This window comes from Fringilla coelebs, assembly GCF_963513975.1.
Source record: "Fringilla coelebs genome assembly, chromosome: 4".
Lineage (NCBI taxonomy): Eukaryota > Metazoa > Chordata > Aves > Passeriformes > Fringillidae > Fringilla > Fringilla coelebs.
Genome location: NC_140032.1, coordinates 17,148,170 through 17,166,292, shown reverse-complemented (window position 1 = coordinate 17,166,292; position 18,123 = coordinate 17,148,170). Strand labels below are relative to the sequence as shown.

At 37.0% G+C, this 18,123-nt stretch overlaps 1 protein-coding gene across 8 annotated transcripts in view; it reads left to right on the top strand.

Annotated features, from left to right (window-relative positions):
* The window catches only part of KCNIP4 (potassium voltage-gated channel interacting protein 4), a gene marked incomplete at both ends in the record, with an annotated part of 382,966 nt that overhangs the window by 333,883 nt on the left and 30,960 nt on the right, over positions 1-18,123 (top strand). For 4 of the 8 annotated variants that reach the window (XM_084204696.1, XM_084204695.1, XM_084204694.1 and 1 more), the window contains one exon: positions 8,712-8,836. In XM_084204696.1, the coding sequence (XP_084060822.1) occupies positions 8,712-8,836 (125 nt within the window). Of the gene's footprint in view, positions 1-3,841; positions 3,948-8,711; positions 8,837-18,123 lie in introns of all 8 variants that reach the window. The other 4 variants (XM_084204691.1, XM_084204690.1, XM_084204689.1 and 1 more) reach the window with 2 other exon arrangements.

Sequence of the window (18,123 nt, the reverse complement as noted above, 5' to 3'; positions counted from 1 at the left end):
TTATAAAAAGGCAGCAATGAGGCAGGTGGGTACTTTGAACAGAGAGTATTTGATGAAAGCAGGAAAGGTGAGCGTGGCTTTGGGGGCAGGGGCAGCAACAGCAAGGTCTGTCTTGTGCACTTAGTGGGTGTTTAAAATAGACATTCTGATTTATCTGCCACTGCTGCAAAAAGTGGCCTACCTACCCTTGCTTTCATGCTGACTACAAAGGATTTTCAAAGGCACCAAACACACTTAGGAAGGGAGATATTTTGCCTCTCAAAACTCCTTTCTAGGTGGTCTTTCCTGGAGTAGTCTGACCTGTCTCTGTAACAACAGGGCAATATGTAATATGTACTGTCTTTCTAAAGGGGAGATCATACATCTGAGTTAAGATAGTCTAGGTGTAGATGTATATGATTAGAAATATGCAGTCATTTATTAATCACTTTTAATTTTTTAGCTTACAAAAATTTAGATATTTTTGCATTTTTTGATAACCAGCAGTGTCAACACTGTGATAAAAAAGTGACTAGGACAGACACATGACAACAACCTGGATGCTTTTGGTCAAGTACGATTTTTAAAAGCAGCACTTTGGAAAAAGATCACACTGGCCATTTGCACATGTTGTACTCTTGATATTAAACCTCGATTTATAAGTTACAGTTCCCTAGTTTAAGTATCTCTGTGCAGGAGGTTTCAGTCCTTAGTGAATTTGGCAGTTGCAATTACAGATATAAATCATGCTAAACAGCAGGCACTCCCACAGGGTGCTGTGTGCCCCATGTCTGTGCACAGGTAGCAGTGCAGGGCTACCAAGGTGAGAATAAGTGAGCAGTGCTCCAGTTACCGAGCTCTTGGTGAAACTTGAGCGCCTCTGGGGACAATTGCCCACAATTCCACGTGGTGTCATGCAGAGATGAGTTCTAGGGCACTCCCACAGTGAATTCTGGGGGAAAAAATGTGTCTCACAGTTTAATTTTCATTGCAGGGAAACAGATTATTAAATCTACGAGCAAGCAGCGCCAGTGAACTAACCTTAATTTGAAGAACCTTCACGACTAGCCCAGAGGAGTTTGTGCCTTACTGGGATAGGAGATATGACATTTCTAGTCAACATATTATTGAGAAAAACAAAAACAAAAACTAAAAACAAAACCCAAAAATAATCTGCAAAATTAAGTTTCTCCTGCATATCTGTTTTCAGGCTCAGAATTACTATTATTCTATTCTAGATGTTTGAAGGAAATAGCATCAGTCCATCATTATCAGTGTGTTGATGCTTCATAGCTCTTCTTTTCATGACCAGCCACTTTAAGGACTGGTAATAAGTGTTTCCTACTGTGTAAATAATTTTAATCTATTAGATTAACTAGCTTCTTAATGTTCATATTAGAGGTTAAGATTTTTCCTTAACCTGTTTCAAACTGCAAATAGGTACAGTGAATTAATTTCTGAAAAAATAATTTCTGTGAATTATTAAAATATTTCATCTTCATGATCACCTTTAGTGTTTTGGCACAGCATAGGCTCAGTGTGCAGCACGTTTTCTCTGTATTAAGTATTTTTTTTTATTTTAGCTCATGAAAAATCACATTGAAAGTTGCAGCACTGATCAGGAGATCATAACAGCAGTAGCTGCAGAATAAACTAACTGCAGCCACTGGGAATGAAAAGCTTCCATGCTGTTTTCTCATACTGTGAGAAGATAAAGTAATCCACTCACCTCTGCCCTGACCATAGTGTCAAAACTTTAAATTAGCTGCCAGAAGTGAGTACAGAGCTATACTGTTCTCCTCAGTTACCCACTCCTCTGATATTACTTTCTCCTATATATATTATTTTGGTTTTGACCTTAATCATATTACTTCCAAGTCCATATGTCTTGCATTGAATTCCATGAGCTTTTTCTGTTTAAAAGTAGTAAAACTGTCTATTTACTCAAGGCTTTTAGCTTCAAACCATTTAGAAATAATACATCCCTTTATGTTTTTTAAAGCATTGTATACATCAGTAATTACATAGGTGTGGACCTATGCAATTATATAAGGGTATAGTAAATTTTGTAAATGTTTACTCAAACAAATAAGATAGCTGTAGATATTTCTGCATTGTGTCTATACTAGAAATATTCCTAATTAAAAAATCTTTCTGATAAAAAGACTTTTTTCATGCTCAGGTAGGTACAGTACAGGCGTAGTGTAATACAGCAGACACTGCCAGCTGAGACAGCAAACTACCCATTTAAAGGCTCAGGTTTGGTGCTCAAAGTAAAAATAGGAAGTCTGAGATCCCATCAGATCCCAGATTGCATTTTATGTATTTATCTGCACTATGTTTCTGAGCTGAGCTGATGGTTAGGTGCTACAGGAAAAAAGTGTATTCATTCTTCCTATTTGTATTAAAAGGTTTAAACATTTCCTGAGATAGTTGTTTAGGTCCATCTGACCTTGGGCTGAAACTGGCTTGTTTTGTGTATTCACCAGAGTTGCTGCTCTCTCAGAGGCAGAATTTTTCTGCTGAAAGTTGGTTGATTTTTTCAGGCTGTGGCTGAGTCATCCCTGGTTTTTCTCATTTCTTTTTCATTTCCTTCAATGTTTTACTCATATACAAACGGATATTTTTTTCCTTTTTATTTACAAAGTTTAATATCCCTAAAGCTTCTTGCTTGCTGTTCCCAAATACAAGCACATACTTAAGATGGCTTGGGAACAGTTCTATGTCATGTCTCTAACACCAGGATTCAGTGCAATTGCAGCAGAGGGGATAACCAAAGATTATCCTGGTGCCTGTGCCCTTGGCACAGGACCTGTCAGTTGTGTCTTTCATCTCTTGCCCCATCTGTTTTGCACTCTGGCTGTTGTGGCAAGAGCCATCTCAGAGCAGTGTTTGTGTTTCTGTGCATGCAGTTGAGATGAAAAGTGCAGGAGTTGCACAATGTCCCAGCCAAGCTCTGCCTCTCTCAGGAACATAAATCAGGTACTGAGCTGTTTTACAGGTGTTAAGTCTGCCATTTGCAGCAAATATCCACCCAGGCAATGCTTGCTCATATCACCCATTTTTTATAATATTGTTGGTTTGGCCTCACAGGAAGATACTCCAACAGTTTCCATCACAGAAAATAAGGGTGATGCTGTTCAGCTGCTGAAAATAAGGGTGATGCTGTTCAGCTGCTTTAAATAAGGGTGATGCTGTTCAGCTGCAAATCAACATTAGCTATTCAGCCAAATTAGTCTTTAAAATGAGAGTATAAATAATAGTTATATTTTATATATGTAGAGTGCCAAATACTAAAGGGAAACTGACTACACATCATGGTTGGTATTTTACTACTCAGAAAAGGCAAAAGTACCAGATTGGTTATCACAATTGCCGAATTCATTATATGGGAAAGCTCAGCCATGGAATTAGAAGTCTGCCAGAAAGGACAACAAAAGATATCTCTGAGATTTCATTTTGGTATGGTTCTGTTTTCCATCTTGAAATTCAAAATTAAATAGACTTTAAATTCTTTAAAATATTTTAACATTAAAATTTTTACACATCTGATTTTACCTTCTGTGGTTTCAAATTAATAATCTGACACTTCTCTGTTAGATGATTTAAGGTGGGTCATAAGAATATTACAAGAGATGCACACAGACAAACAAATCCCTTGTATTGGAAAGACACTGGAAAGATACAAAGACAAAACAATTTTGTTGTCCTGTTGAAACATTCTGGTTGCCCTTTGCAATTCATGGTGGCTGCAATCTGTTTGGTCTTTTCCCATCAGGATTCTGCTCTAATGATGAACCTGCAGCATGTACAGAAATTGTTCTCAAGCCTCTGTTAACAGTCCTGATGATGTATTTTTTAGGTTTCCTCTACGCTCAGAACAGTACCAAACGCAGCATTAAAGAGCGACTTATGAAGCTCTTGCCCTGCTCGGCTGCCAAAACGACATCTCCTGTTACTCAAAGCAAGTTTTATTTTTCATTTTTTTCATTTGATTTTTTTTTTTTTTTTAGGTTTGCATGCATCAAAAGTTATACTTTCATTAACTGCTCATTTGAGAGGCGAGATATCTGCTGAAGTAACCATGTGGTTTATCGAGGTTTAAAATCTAGTGATGCACAGATTTGTCTATGCAGAGTAGGATGGCAAAAGACCAGCGCCACGGTCTGCCACACAGGAGCTTGGAAATTGCAGCAGAGGGGATAACCAAAGATGACCACTTGGCACTTATGATCTGCAAGTTAGTTGACAAGTGATTCCATGGGTAAATTCAATGCCTGCACTCCATGTATTCGAAAAGTGGTCACTTTTTTGCTATTTTTATGCACGTGACTGTGTGTGCTTGCTATCCAATACACAGGGGGTACCATCATAGCTGGTCTGGGAGGAAAGGATTGGCCCTGCAGGTTTTGAATATAGAACTTCAAACTGTTTAGGGAACAGGACTTAAAGTTGGTGTCTGAGAGGAAAAGAAATAATGAGATTGAAAAGAATGTGAATGTGGATATACAGGAAAAGCAAATTGATATTATACTGAAGGTCTTGATAAAATCTCTCCAGAGTAGGTAACTGATAAATATAGAGGGCCAGCAGGAGTGAGAGAAAGATCAATACATAGATATATATGTATATTCCTAGATAAAGTTTAGTTGCTGTACTAACACTATAATATCTTCCTATATAAATTGACTCCTATAGCAGATTTTAAAATATCTCTCTGGATCCAATTCAATCTAGATTAATTTGACTGAATTCTAGGAAGTAATATGAGCACCTAAAACCAGAATCTGAATTGTCCATGTATTTCCTGTATACTCTTCTGAGAAAGCATATTAATCAATCTCAGGTAAAAAGGGCCTGCAAGAGCAGTTCGCCATGTCATGTGAATCTAGAACAACCAAAGGCAACTTGACTAGAAATACAGACCCCTACTAAATGTTAAGACTTCACAGGTATAGGTCTAGGGTTTCTTCATGCTATCCCCCTGCACTGTCTTTCATATGCTCCTCTGTAGAGAAAACTCTGGTGCTTGCTTTCCTCTTGAGTACTTGAGATGAAAAGGGCTGAATTTCTGGATGTACATTGATTTATTTATTTCATGGTGTCTTCAGGTGATATGTTTTAATTGAAAAGAAGATATCTTAAAAACTGCAATTATTGTTGGGGCTCTTGTTAATAACTCTTTCTGGATAAGTTACTTTCAGCTGCATGACCTGAACAATATAGCCCTAGACAATAAAAGGAATCAGAGAATCACAGGTTTGCTTGAGTTGGAAGAGTTGTCCTCCTGCACAAAACCAGGTTGCTCAAAGTCCCATCCAACCAGAACATTTCCAGGGATGAGGAATGGAATAGATAAGGAAATAGAACACAAAAAATTAATAAAAAGTTTGATCTGTTTGTTTGAAGTTGCTGGGAGAGCGACACATCCTTGTTCCTTGCACATTTCTATGTAAGCTCTTCATCTGCACAAGTAACCAAATATATTTAGAGTCAGTCTCAGAAACCTTGACCATGTCTAACTTATATTTTCCTTACTAAAAATATTCTATAAACCAGGAGAGAGGTTGCACTAAAACAAGTATTAAATATTTCCTATTTGAGAACCAAGTGGTAAAAAAGGTGCATTCAATAATTTTCTCTGTAATCTCCTCAATAATTAAGTACCACATTAAGTAAGAAGGTTATATCAAGTGAAAATCTTGAATAAGACTTTTTTTGTAGATATACAGTGTTATTATTCCATTTTGTGCTATTTCATTTCTGCTAGCATGAAAGAAGCAACATTATAGTGTCCTAGGAATGAAAACAGCACCACTTGCAATAACAAACACATGATCTGAATTCCTTAGAAATTATCAGGAAAATATTTTTTAAACAAGTAATTTATTGCAATATACATAGCCTGAATTTGCACTTCTGCACTTCTAGTAATATGTGCTTACAAAAGTTATCTAAAAATGTAAAATCTTGTGTCAGCATTTGTATTGAACATTTTACAGCATTCCGATTGAAAAAGGCATGTAAAAGAACACTTCTTTGTGTGTTCTAGTCTAGTAAGTCTAAACTTAAAACCATGATTTCCTAGATATGTGCATGGGCTAGTACACTAGGGTAGGACTACACTCAGTGGTTTTGAAAAATAAAAGCATGATCAATAGTTATTAAATAGTTAGGGAGGCTATAACGTGGAGTTTGTGCAAAGAAATGCATCTGTACAAGTTTTTACAGATATATACAGAAGAGTATATTTGCTTTTTGCTATGTTTTTACCATCTTGTTCTTTAAAGAATAATGAAAGGTTCAAAGCATATCTCCAATGGCATTTACATTAAAAAATGTCTTTACTATTTAGTTATAATCAGTAAGAATATTTTGTTTACTACATTAATGCGGGATTGTGAACTTGTTTCGGTTTTCAGTTGACATGAAATTTCATTTCTATGAAGAAAAAAAGTATTCTTAACTGAGCTAGGCTGAATAAACCAAAGAACTGAAATAATTAATGCCATAGAAATCATTATTTGTTTAGAAATAGATAAAAATAGAAATAGTAAAAAGAGATTTTCACACACGTTCCTGCATATTTTAAAGTATAGATTTTTCTTTTCCAGCCTGGTATCTAGAACTGTGAACAAAAAAATTAAAAATCTGCAAATGACTCATGAATGTTATAGCATTTTAGTCATCACATTTGGTTAATTTTAAGGAAATTAATGATGATCTTGCATTTTTATTATTTCTATCTATAAGACACTGGAGAAGTCAAGTGTAAGAATGTTATACTGAACTTTTCATTAACATCATCAGCCTGTTACAGTCTTCTACATGCTCACTGAATCATTCAAAGGCAATAAAAATGTTTACTACTAAGGATATACCAAATACTGTGCTCAGCACATTGTCTGGCCTTTATCTCTAGCCTCACATTTATTATGTGTATTCATTTAGCTTCCAGAAAAGCTTGTAGATGTCTCTCTAGGTAGCCAGATGTTTTACAAATGGGTGCTTAGAGAATTCATTTCAAGTTAAGTCTTTTTCTGTCTAAAAACAAAACTCATTTAAATCCCATGTAACAATTCCAGTATAAAATAAAAGTGAGCTTTCAACAATGTTTATTTTCAGGTTGATTTTTTTGCCAATTTAGTCTAATTACCTAGTGTTGAGTTGTGCTTATTAAAAAAACCCAAATATCTGGATCACACTGAGATGATCCTCGCGAGAAGAGTGCTAACAGCAACATATTTTTCACAGGAGAAAGGACAAAGCTCTAAATTTTGGGAAGATTTTTCCAAATAGTTTATATATTATTAAATATCTCTTTAAAAGTTGTTTATTTTTTGTTTAGCTGAACTGTATCTTGTGATGCCAAATTTCTCCCAAGCAGCTGAAAGCTATTATTTCTGCATTACAGCAGAACAAAAATATATGAAACTGTAGGCATAATACTACTTTAATTGAGTATTCTAATACTGTGGGTTTATGAATATTGAACCAAACAAAACTTTATTTTAAGAATAAAGAGTCTCAGATTCTAATGAAATAAAATATGTATCTTCAACATTGTAGAAGTGACACCTAGGTGTTTGTATTGCTATATTGCTATAGTTCCTATAACTCTTAAACTGAAATAAGCCAGTGATTACGTTAAATTAATCTGGAGTACTAGATAAGTTATGTTAAGGCTCTGTCAGTACTTAGAAATGGACACACACATTTGTATTTTTGATCATAAATGACTGGCACTCTATTGTAAGTTCCTTTAGCTGTTTCCCTGAACTTTCACATTTAAAACTCTACCTAGGAAAAAATGCATTGCTAATTCTCATTAAGTCTACACTCAACTGTAAACCTTGAATGTGTATATCCACATTCTTACTTACCTAAAGGAGAGGTCACTAAAACTATCATGTTCCCCACCTAGACTGCTCACCCTCAATAATATTTCTCCTAAAAGGTCAGTTGTATGATACTCAAAGTAAGATCTGCTGCTGGATGTGCAACATCCATTTCACATGCTTTCCAGAAGATAACTTCACAATAAAAACCCCAGCCTGATGCAGTCAATTCACATCCATTATCTAACTGAAGGAAAATTTTTAGTTTTCTGGATTTGCTAAAGTTTTGTAAAATTGTTTCCTTTGGTCAAAGAGTTGTACAAATAAAAAAGTCATGTTGAATGTATCATGCATGCTCTTGCAGGATGTTGGCTTTCCAGTTTATTGGTGTTACTACTCATGAGATAATGTGCAGGCTACTGGATCATCGCTGCTGTTCACTATTCTTTGCAGCCACAGAAGGAGATGAGAGACGCCCTTTTCCCATGAGTTCAAAATGGACTCATCATTTGTCATTAAAGTTGCAAAACCAAGTCTTTAAGAGATTGTCCTTCCCTTCCCTTCCCTTCCCTTCCCTTCCCTTCCCTTCCCTTCCCTTCCCTTCCCTTCCCTTCCCTTCCCTTCCCTTCCCTTCCCTTCCCTTCCCTTCCCTTCCCTTCCCTTCCCTTCCCTTCCCTTCCCTTCCCTTCCCTTCCCTTCCCTTCCCTTCCCTTCCCTTCCCTTCCCTTCCCTTCCCTTCCCTTCCCTTCCCTTCCCTTCCCTTCCCTTCCCTTCCCGTTCTTCGCTCCCTTTCCCTCTTTCCTTTTCTCTTCTCTGTCTTTTTGAAAGGGTTAAATATTTTTACTTCCTGTATTTCTTGTTGAGCTTTCCTTCTCTGTCTCTTGTATTCTGCAGACACTGTAGAAGATGAAATGGAAATGGCCACAGTACGACATAGACCTGAAGCTCTTGAACTGCTGGAAGCACAGAGTAAATTCACAAAGAAGGAACTTCAGATCTTATATAGAGGTTTCAAGAATGTAAGCACTTCCTTTTTGAATTTGCAAGCTGTTTATGGGATGTGCTACTGCAGTCTCAGCTGTGTAAGAGTGACTAGCAATGCAGCTCATTAAATTCAATAGCTAAATAATGCATATCTGATCAGATGAGGAAACAATCAGTCTGAATTGTTGGTCTAAAGTCATTGAACTATTTAATGAACAAAAGATGCAGACAAAATAGAAAGCATCAAGGAGAGAATAATTATAACTTAGTAGAAGTAAGTTATTCTTAATAGGATAGTAAGTTATTCTTAATAGGATAAGTATTACTTATATAGTAGGACTTTGTTCAAAGACAAATTGAAAATTATATTGAGTTTTTTTGTCTAAGGATGCAATAATGGAAGAATCCTGAAAAATTTGGTCAGTAAGAAGAAAGATTTTGATTTTTGTATCACAGGAGCTGTCACAAGAAGTAATTGATTTCAACTGCACTAGATGACTTTTTTTATTTGGTGAACAGCTGTAGATAACTTCATCAGGTCTCACTAGTTCCACAGATCTAAAACCTTCTTGGATCCCTTTACTGGGAGTAATTGTAATTTTATTTTTTTTTCTGAAAATGTGTGATGTAGGGGCAGGTCCAATGTTTTATTTGGCAGGGATCTCAAGTGAGGACCCCAGTACATGGGTGTAGTCTGACTCATTTTCCAGTGTGTACAGCTGCCCTGTAGTGCTGGGCTTGGCTTTGACTTTTGAGGCATGCATGATTAGTACAGCAAAGAAATAAAACTCAGAAGATGTTAGGAAGTAGTACTGAACTCTGCTTAAAAATATACTTTTTCTGTATTTATTTTACTATTCTTTATCTCAGTAGAAAATATGTGGAATGTTGGATGTAGTTAACATTGGATAGAAAATATTAAGGAAATATTATATTAAAAAATTAATGACAGCAAATTTTTAATCATCCATGTTTTTAATCTATAATTTCAGCTGTAAGTATTGCAACTGTGCAGATGCTATGCTTCCTGCTAAGCTGAAGCTAAAGATTAATTTAATTGCATTTATCACCTTGTGGTTTGGCTTTTCTTTCACCCTTCTTGGGTGAAAAGGGACGATCTCTTGTCCATGGCATTTACTACTCAGATGAGTCAATAAAAACACAGTGAAGCTCCACTATGGAATCAGAGAGCACGTCAGGAATAGCTTGTACAAGAAGTGTAAATCTTGCAGTTCTTAGCTCTCCTGCATTCTGTAAAGAAAGCAAGACATGCAAAGGGATGTTTTAAACACATATTTTTATCAAAAGCTTAAAATGCAAGCAGGACAGAGTCACTTAATGTGTCCTGTCTGTATCATTCTCAGTTCCAGAAAGTATATAATGTTGGCATGTTAGTGATTAACAGTGATTGCTCTTAAAAGCTTTTCATTTCCTCAGGGTTCCAGAGAACATTCCCCTGCTAATGACAATATTCTCCAGGCATTGCAAATCATGATCTAATGTCCCTAATTATCTGAGGCAAAAAGGTACAAAGTATAGTGGATAAAATAAGCCTTCTGTCTCTTTCTCAAGAATAATTATTTTTAGAGTTTCAGAAACTAAGAACCTTGATATTTCTTTGCATAAAATGAAGTATGGAGAATGAGAATAGGTTATATGGAAGTATTTTAATTGATGCATTTTTTAGCATTTTCTGAAAAGAGGAATTCCAGTTCTTCATGTGCTTTTCTGTTTCAAGATGTAAGTTCTACTTACATCAGAGGAATATTGATGGTAAGACATGGTAATATATTTTTATCCATATTTTTAATTTCCTTATCAATACATGATAATTCAAGACATGCATGTATAAAATATCTTTGACTAGATGATAGAGTTAATGGACATGAACTTCAGTGGTTTTGTGTATAATATCATTACAAAGTTATCAATTATGATCTAAAATGCTGTAAATCATGCCCAGGGTTAGTGACTGTCATGAAGATAAATCAGTTAAAAGCAGTATTCTTTAGCCCAAGCATTGGATTTCAGAAATGGATGATTTCAAGCTTTTTGTTGAGTTGGAATTTGTTTTATTTCTCATATTAACAGTTCCTACTGCAATATATGGTGCTAGATCCCAGTCCTCTAATCACTTCAGAGAACTGGTGGGACAAGTCTACCTCAGCTCTGTGAGCATCTTGCTAATGCTGATTAGCTCACCTTTCCTCTCACATATCTATCTACCTTTTATTGAATGTATCTTGAGTGTCTTTGGTGGGTACTGACCCACGATGGCATTGCAATGTCTCCCATGTCTGTGCTTGGACCATCCCCCCCTGGCAGTGCTCCATCATCCTCCTCTGCCTGCCACAGGCCACCTGCCTTCCACAGTCATCCAGCTTAGTGCCATCCTGCCAGTATTTCCCAGCACACATAAACCTGTGTGCTTCACACATCTGCTTTGTGTACCAACTTCTCCTGGGTGCCACCCAGCTGGACACTCACTTTGCTGTGTTGGGCACGAGCCAGCAAATGTGTCTGTCTGTGCAGAAAAGGCAGTTCTGCTTGGCTAGGGCACTTCCAGCAGGTCAAGGGAAGCCTGGGAGGCCACACCAGCCCTTCTCTCAGCACTGGTGCAGCCACATCTGAAGTGCTGTGGCCTGTTCTTGGCCCTCCAGTAAAACAAAAGTATGGATATGCTGGAGAGAGTCCAGCAAAGGGTCACAAACATGTCCAAGGGACTGGAGCGCCTCTCCTGTGGGGAGAGGCTGGGGGAGCTGAGACTGATCAGTCTGGAGAAGAGAAAGCTCAGCAGGGATTTTACCAGCATACATAAATATCTGAAGGGAGGGTGTAAAGATGAAGCCAGGCTCTTGTCAGCAGTGCCCAGTGCCAGGACCAGGGCAGTAGGCACAAAGTGAAATGCAGGATGCTCCCTCTGCATATCAGGAAACACTTTTTCACTGTGAGGGTGACTGACCACCAGCCCAGATTGCCCACTGGGTTTGTGTCATCTTCCTGCTTGAAGATATCCAAAAGTTACTTCTCTGGACATGGTCCTAGGTGTCATCTTCAGGACATATGCAGGAGTGTGCAACCAGATATCTCCAGAGATCCCTTCCCACCCCAGCCATTCTCTGAGTCTGTGATATTCTGTTTAATCATTCCACTAAGAAGGAAGTTATTGAAAAGATTTAATAATGAAAGACACAGGCACACATATTTAACATGATGTCATCAAAATCTTGTGCAGATCCTATCTCTGTGCTTCATGCTTTTCACCTGATATTTGCCTGTCTTACTATCTCTTCAATAATTCAAGTATATAAAGCAAGATAAATTGAAGCATGAACTTAAGTTACAGTAGTTCTGCTGATGTTGGGGTCCTGTTAGATGAAATTAGCAGCATCCTACAGCACATTAGTACTGATTGAAAAGCTTTTATCTATAGAATCTCACTCCAGCCTGCTTATTTCCCTGAATCCTTTTGAGCTTTAGGGTGTCTCTTCCAAGACAGGAATGAACAAAACTTTTTACAGCTTACCTCCAGTTATTTGTTATTTCTGATTTCAAATTGCTTACAAGTAGTTCTGGCTGACTTCAGATAAGAAAGCAGTAAAAAATAAAATACACCTGCATTTCTGTAGTGTTGATGATTACAAAGTTTGATTTATTATCATCAATTTGATTTTCCACTGAACACAAATTACATGCAAAATCCAGGCAGAGGGAGCACAGGGTCTCACAGAGCATCTTTCTTTGTGTGTAAACACCTGAAAGCTTTAGAAAGTCTCAGATCACACTGTAGTAGAGCTGATGCTCTGAGTAAGCAAGAGCTAGAGTGTAACTGCAGGAAATGCTCAAAGATGATTGAAATGCCTTTGGGACAATGGCTGTTTTGGTAGAACTCAAAGTCAACATTTAAAATGAAAGGAGATATGCACTAAAGAAAATGTAAGGAGGTGGGATAAGCACCTTCAGATGACACAAGTATTATATGGAAAATTATCAAGGGAGAACTTATGTCCATATTAGGTAATTTAGCCATTTTTAAGCTTCTATACTATCCTGAAAAATGAGCTTAATATAAGGCCTAAGCCCTTCTCAGGCTGAAAAGGTTGTCCCCAGCACTCTGGTTTTACAATATTCCTGTGCTGTTGTTAATGAATTGTTGCTCAGCTGCCATCACAGTGGGACTTTTCCAATTTGTATTTGGCTTCCTGTCATCCCCTTTCTTGTAAATTGAAATTGTGATTGCTGCAGTCATTAACCTTTCAAACCAACAGCTCTGTGGCAATCCTAGTACAAGTGGTACTTCACAATAACTTGAACAGACTATCAAGCATGGACTCAACATGTGGTCTTTCTTTCTCTTCTGTCCATTGATAGATCTCTCCCAGTTTTAAAAGCATCCATTTAAAAAATACCTAGATAATGCTTTTGCTGCACAAAAGATGCTCCTGTGCTAAATTTAAATGGTGATAATATTTTCATTTTGGTTGGTCATTCTTGTAAAAATTTTTGTAGAGCTTTGTGTTGTGAAACTCTTAGACTTTTCCAGAAAAACTGGAAGTGTTTTCCATGAACCTTAATTTTACCTGCCTGTATGTCAGAGAAAATGGAAATTGAAGTCATAAATGCATAAAAATGTCTGGGGAAACATACTGGAGCTTTAAATAGGCAGCTCCACACCTTTGACATTTATTGGGAATTTCTAAGTCACTTTTCTTCCCTTTTGCAAATGAAACAAAGAATGATAGTAAGAAAATAAATCTGACAATGTTACAGCTCACAGATTGGTTCCCTCATCACACCATGTGCATAAGTTGAAATATGATCATTTATGCAGAGATTTTTCAATTTCAGTTATGATCTGGTGGAAACATTGTGTCACTGTGTGTTGCATTTGTGAGTCTCACAGAAAGTTTAATGGAAACTAATTTCAGAGGTGATAAAGTTTATTTATTGATTTTCTGAAGCATTTGAGTTTTGTATTTGAATATTTTCCCATTTAGTTAGAGTTTTAAAAAACAAAAGAAAAATTGTAAATTTTGTGAAAGTAATTGAGATTTAGAAGAGCAGAACTGAATTTGTACATGGAATACAAATAATTTTCACTGTATAAATTTCACTGTATAAATAACTTTTCTACTCCTGCAATTTTTCTGCTTAACAGTGAAGATGAAAGTTGGGTGTATAATGTGCATTTTGCAGGATATGCACTAACTTGTGCAAAGGCTGAAACACCTCAATGTAATTTTGAGTACCAAAGTTAAAGTTTTCAGAATTATTAAACTTTTCTTAAATATTTGTATGCATGATATTCTAGGAACACTATATACACTATTTGTTTTTTTCACTGCAATTGGAACCTACTTGGAAAGAAAGAAGGTATGAGAAATGTATCTCAGTGTCCTACACAAGGATGGCTTTTACCTTTTTGGCTGTTTGCACAGCCTCTGACCTATGGCTAATGGAGATGTACAGTTCTGTATTTCACTTCTATCTCTCAAATGTAGTTTCTAAGATAATCAATGTCTTGATTAGAAATTATTTAGTACAAATTGAAATCTTGTTCTGACAGGGGATATAGACATTTGACTACTAAAGAGATGAAAAAATGGGCATTGCAAAGAGTTAAAATATCTCTGTGATGATCCAAAACGGAGATTTTGAACCTCCATTCCATTTTCCTTGTTTTCTTACTTAACCTTTTCCACCTGTTCTAAAGCATGACAAGAGACAATGACAACATAATCCTCTTAGTTTATATCTCTGGAACATTGTATATTATGAAACAGAGGCTTTCATGCTACAAGCAGTAATATTTTAACTTGGATCAGCTTTCTCTGAACTGGCTGTGTCACCTATCTCACAGAGACAATGGGATTGTTCAGTTCAGTTCAGACTGATCTTCAGTTTGTTGTGATCACATCCAGCTCTGTGCTGAACCTGCATGTTTGTATTGCAATGAGTAAATGCAGATTCAAGATTAATACAGACCAGAACAGAGAGGAAAAACCCCAAACTGAACATGAGTGGAAATGGCACTAATGCAAGAATATTTTGCCCCTGACTTCAGTCCTCCAAAGTTTGTTCTTGTAGGTGAAGTAGCTTAGAGCTTAAATATGCTTTTCAACCTCCCATGTGGAGCCCTAGGACAGCAAGGGAGATTTTTCATTTCACCAGCAGTCGGTGCAGTTGCTTTTCTTTGAGACTTGGCTAGACTGTCTATACAAGTCTTAGGGCTTCACAGCATGCAGTCTTAGCAAGATCTTTCCAGATGCAGGATTTCTAACCCAGCAGAAGAGAGCCTAGAAGAAAAATATAGATCACTTAAAGGTTTCTGCCTGGTTTCCTTTGCTAACATGAATCAATACTAAAACCATTTGAGCTATATCCCTCTGAATGTCAAACAGGGGATGCTCTATTGGGCATCAGTGCATGAGACATTCCCATTGTGCTGAAAGCTTTGGCAGAGGTGCTGACCCCTCTGCACAAAGCAGTGTTTGAACACCAGTGTGGTGGACATGCAGAGGTTGTAGACACAAAAAAGTATCAACAACTTGTCTTTTCAGATAGACATAGTGATGACAGCTGAACAGGTTGTGCCTCAAGCATATGAACTTGCTGCACTTTGAGCATAGAAATGCCAATAAAATGGAAAAAAGTAAATGGAAGTTCTAAATCTTACAAGAAAATCAGATAGTAATAATTCAAACTGAAAATTAACATTCCCCTGTGTTAGAAAACTCCTGTGACTTGTTTGTCTTAATAAACTAAACAATAGATACCATTTGCATGAAGATCATGCAAATAAACCTAGAAGCTAGATACCTTGTGTGCTGTCAACAGAAAGATTTCTGTAAATCTTCTTTTTCTCTCTAAGACTTCAGTGGACATGTATAATGCACATGGCTCAAATCTCCCTTTTTAAAAGTTGAGTTCTTGTTTTCCAGTTGTGCCTCAGATCAACTGTTTTATCAACTTTAGATGGCTGAAGAATAACTTTAAAATAACCAGCCCTTGCCAAGGAAGCATTTTGTTATTATTCATTCATTTGGCACTCATTTGTTAGGGGCTTATAGGGAGCTCTTCCATATTTCAAACAAGGCTATGTGAAAATCTTTCAACAATCTGAGCAATAAAAAATTCTTACATTCATCATATATTTCTTATGAGTGTTAGTAAAGAGACTTGAAACATTTCAAAAAGTTGTCAAGTAAAATAATTTGGAAGTATAGTTTGACAGACTTAGAGTATACTTGTCAGCTGTCACAAATTTACAGATCTTAGTGTGTTCAGCAGAGATATTTGTTTCAATTAGTCTCACAGTTACTAGCAGAGATTGAAATCTTCTTTCTGAGAGTTAATAATGACCTCAGTCCCTACACTTCTATTCATCTCATGGCTTGCACGAGCCATTTCATGTTGTGCTCACTAGGGAAAAAATGTCATCTAGCTTACCAAGGGCTGTCTTCATAATAGTGGCTGCTTGCTCATGAATTATCTCTAAAAAAAGTAGGTGCCAAATCTCTAATTAAGAAATGTACAAAAAGACTGTGACTTAAATACCCAATATTACTAGGAGTCCAGAGCACCAAATGCCTCTAAAATTCTGCTTTAAAAGGAAAAAAAAAAAGAAAAAATGGGGAAAAAAAGTGTCCACATTAGGTTTTAGTGGAATGTTATTGTTCTGTATGCTTGTGAGCCCCTCCTGTTAGGAGCTGGCAGTACCCTGTCCTGTGCTCTGGTGTGCTCTCCCTGGGGCTCACAAGTGCCAGGCTGACTCTTGAAGCACAGTGCAGACCTTCTGCTTTACCAGCCAGATGCTCAGTGTAACTCATCTGCTGTTTTCTACCACATGAGCTTTTCTGTGCACCAGTTTGGAATAGAAATGTTTATGTACTGGAATACCAGCGGCCAAATGCCGTCTTTGGCTGCAGCTCACTGCAGATACTTTTTTGCAGCATCTGGGCTAAACACTGCAGAGCCTGGTATTTGAGTTATGTGCAGTGCTTGGATTTTGGTTTCTGGGTAATCACTGACATTAGAAAAGTAACTTTTGGTGCAATGCAGCTCTGGTTATGTTGTAATTTAAAAATGTAGTAAGGAGACACCTCTTTCTCTCCTTTCTCTGCCCATCTCCTTTTCCTCATGAGCTGCAATGCATATTAACTGTAACTGCTATAAACATTGTACTTTATAACACACATTGTTAACATAAAGTTGTTCTGTGAGAATATTCATTAGTTGAGACAGCAGCATTCAAAAATCCCTCCACCTGGCTTTCTTGCTACCAATTTCCTTACTTTCAAAGAATTTGTGTACAAAATATTATAATTCTTTATTTAATCTTGTACTAAGTTATCTCTCTGTTCCCCTCCAATTCAGATGCAGGATGTGGATTTGTATTTTCAAGTGGGGATTCTAAGCCTGAAAAATGAGGGGAGAGGAAATAAATACACCTTCTGGTGAAACTTCTTGATGGTGCAGTTCAACTTTTTGGGTCCTATGGACTTGATAGATAAATCGTATTTGTGCTGGATTCAGGTATCTGCCATGAATCCCAGGAAATTCCAAATGATTTTGGATCTTTATATTTTTTTTTCTTCTTTAAATTTCTGACCAATGTGAACAAAATTAGCAACATACATGTTTTGTCAGAAGTAAGAGAAACAGATGAAAGTCCTTCCTTTATTTCAACAGAATTAATTTCTGTTTACAAATGTCTTTAGATCAACATCTGTGCTAAAAATAAACACTGGTAAATCTTCAAATAAAACAGCAAATCACAAGTGACCTCAAGGTCAAGTCTTTCAGTGTCAGGGAAGTTTATTACAAGTCTTGGGTCAACCTGCATTTACCTTTGAGTGAAAGTGTCTGACAGAGCCCGTATTCTTTAGATCAGCTGGACATTTGTGCAGTTACACTTCAGTTATGGGAATGATTCTCATATTAGCTTTCAAGTAATGGAATTTATTCAGCCCAATGAATTCCATTGTGAAATATTCTTAAAAGATCTTAGATACGGTGAGTGTCAGGGAAGAAATAGGAGCCAATAACTCAGAAGACAGCATGACTCAGTAAACACAGCATGAAGCTAGAAGTCTAAAGACTCCAACCTTTTGGCTCTCTGGCTGGCTTATTAACTGCCACACACCTTTAAAAGCCTTAACTATCACACTAAAAAGCCTTCTGGCTTGCCTGAGACCATTATGCCAGTGCTTCAGGGCCTGCGTGGGCTCCACATTGACAGCTGCCTAATTTAATGTCTCTGCTCTGACAGCCAAAACCTTTCAGAGGGTGCCTGGCCATGGGAGGGATTGCTTCTCAGCCA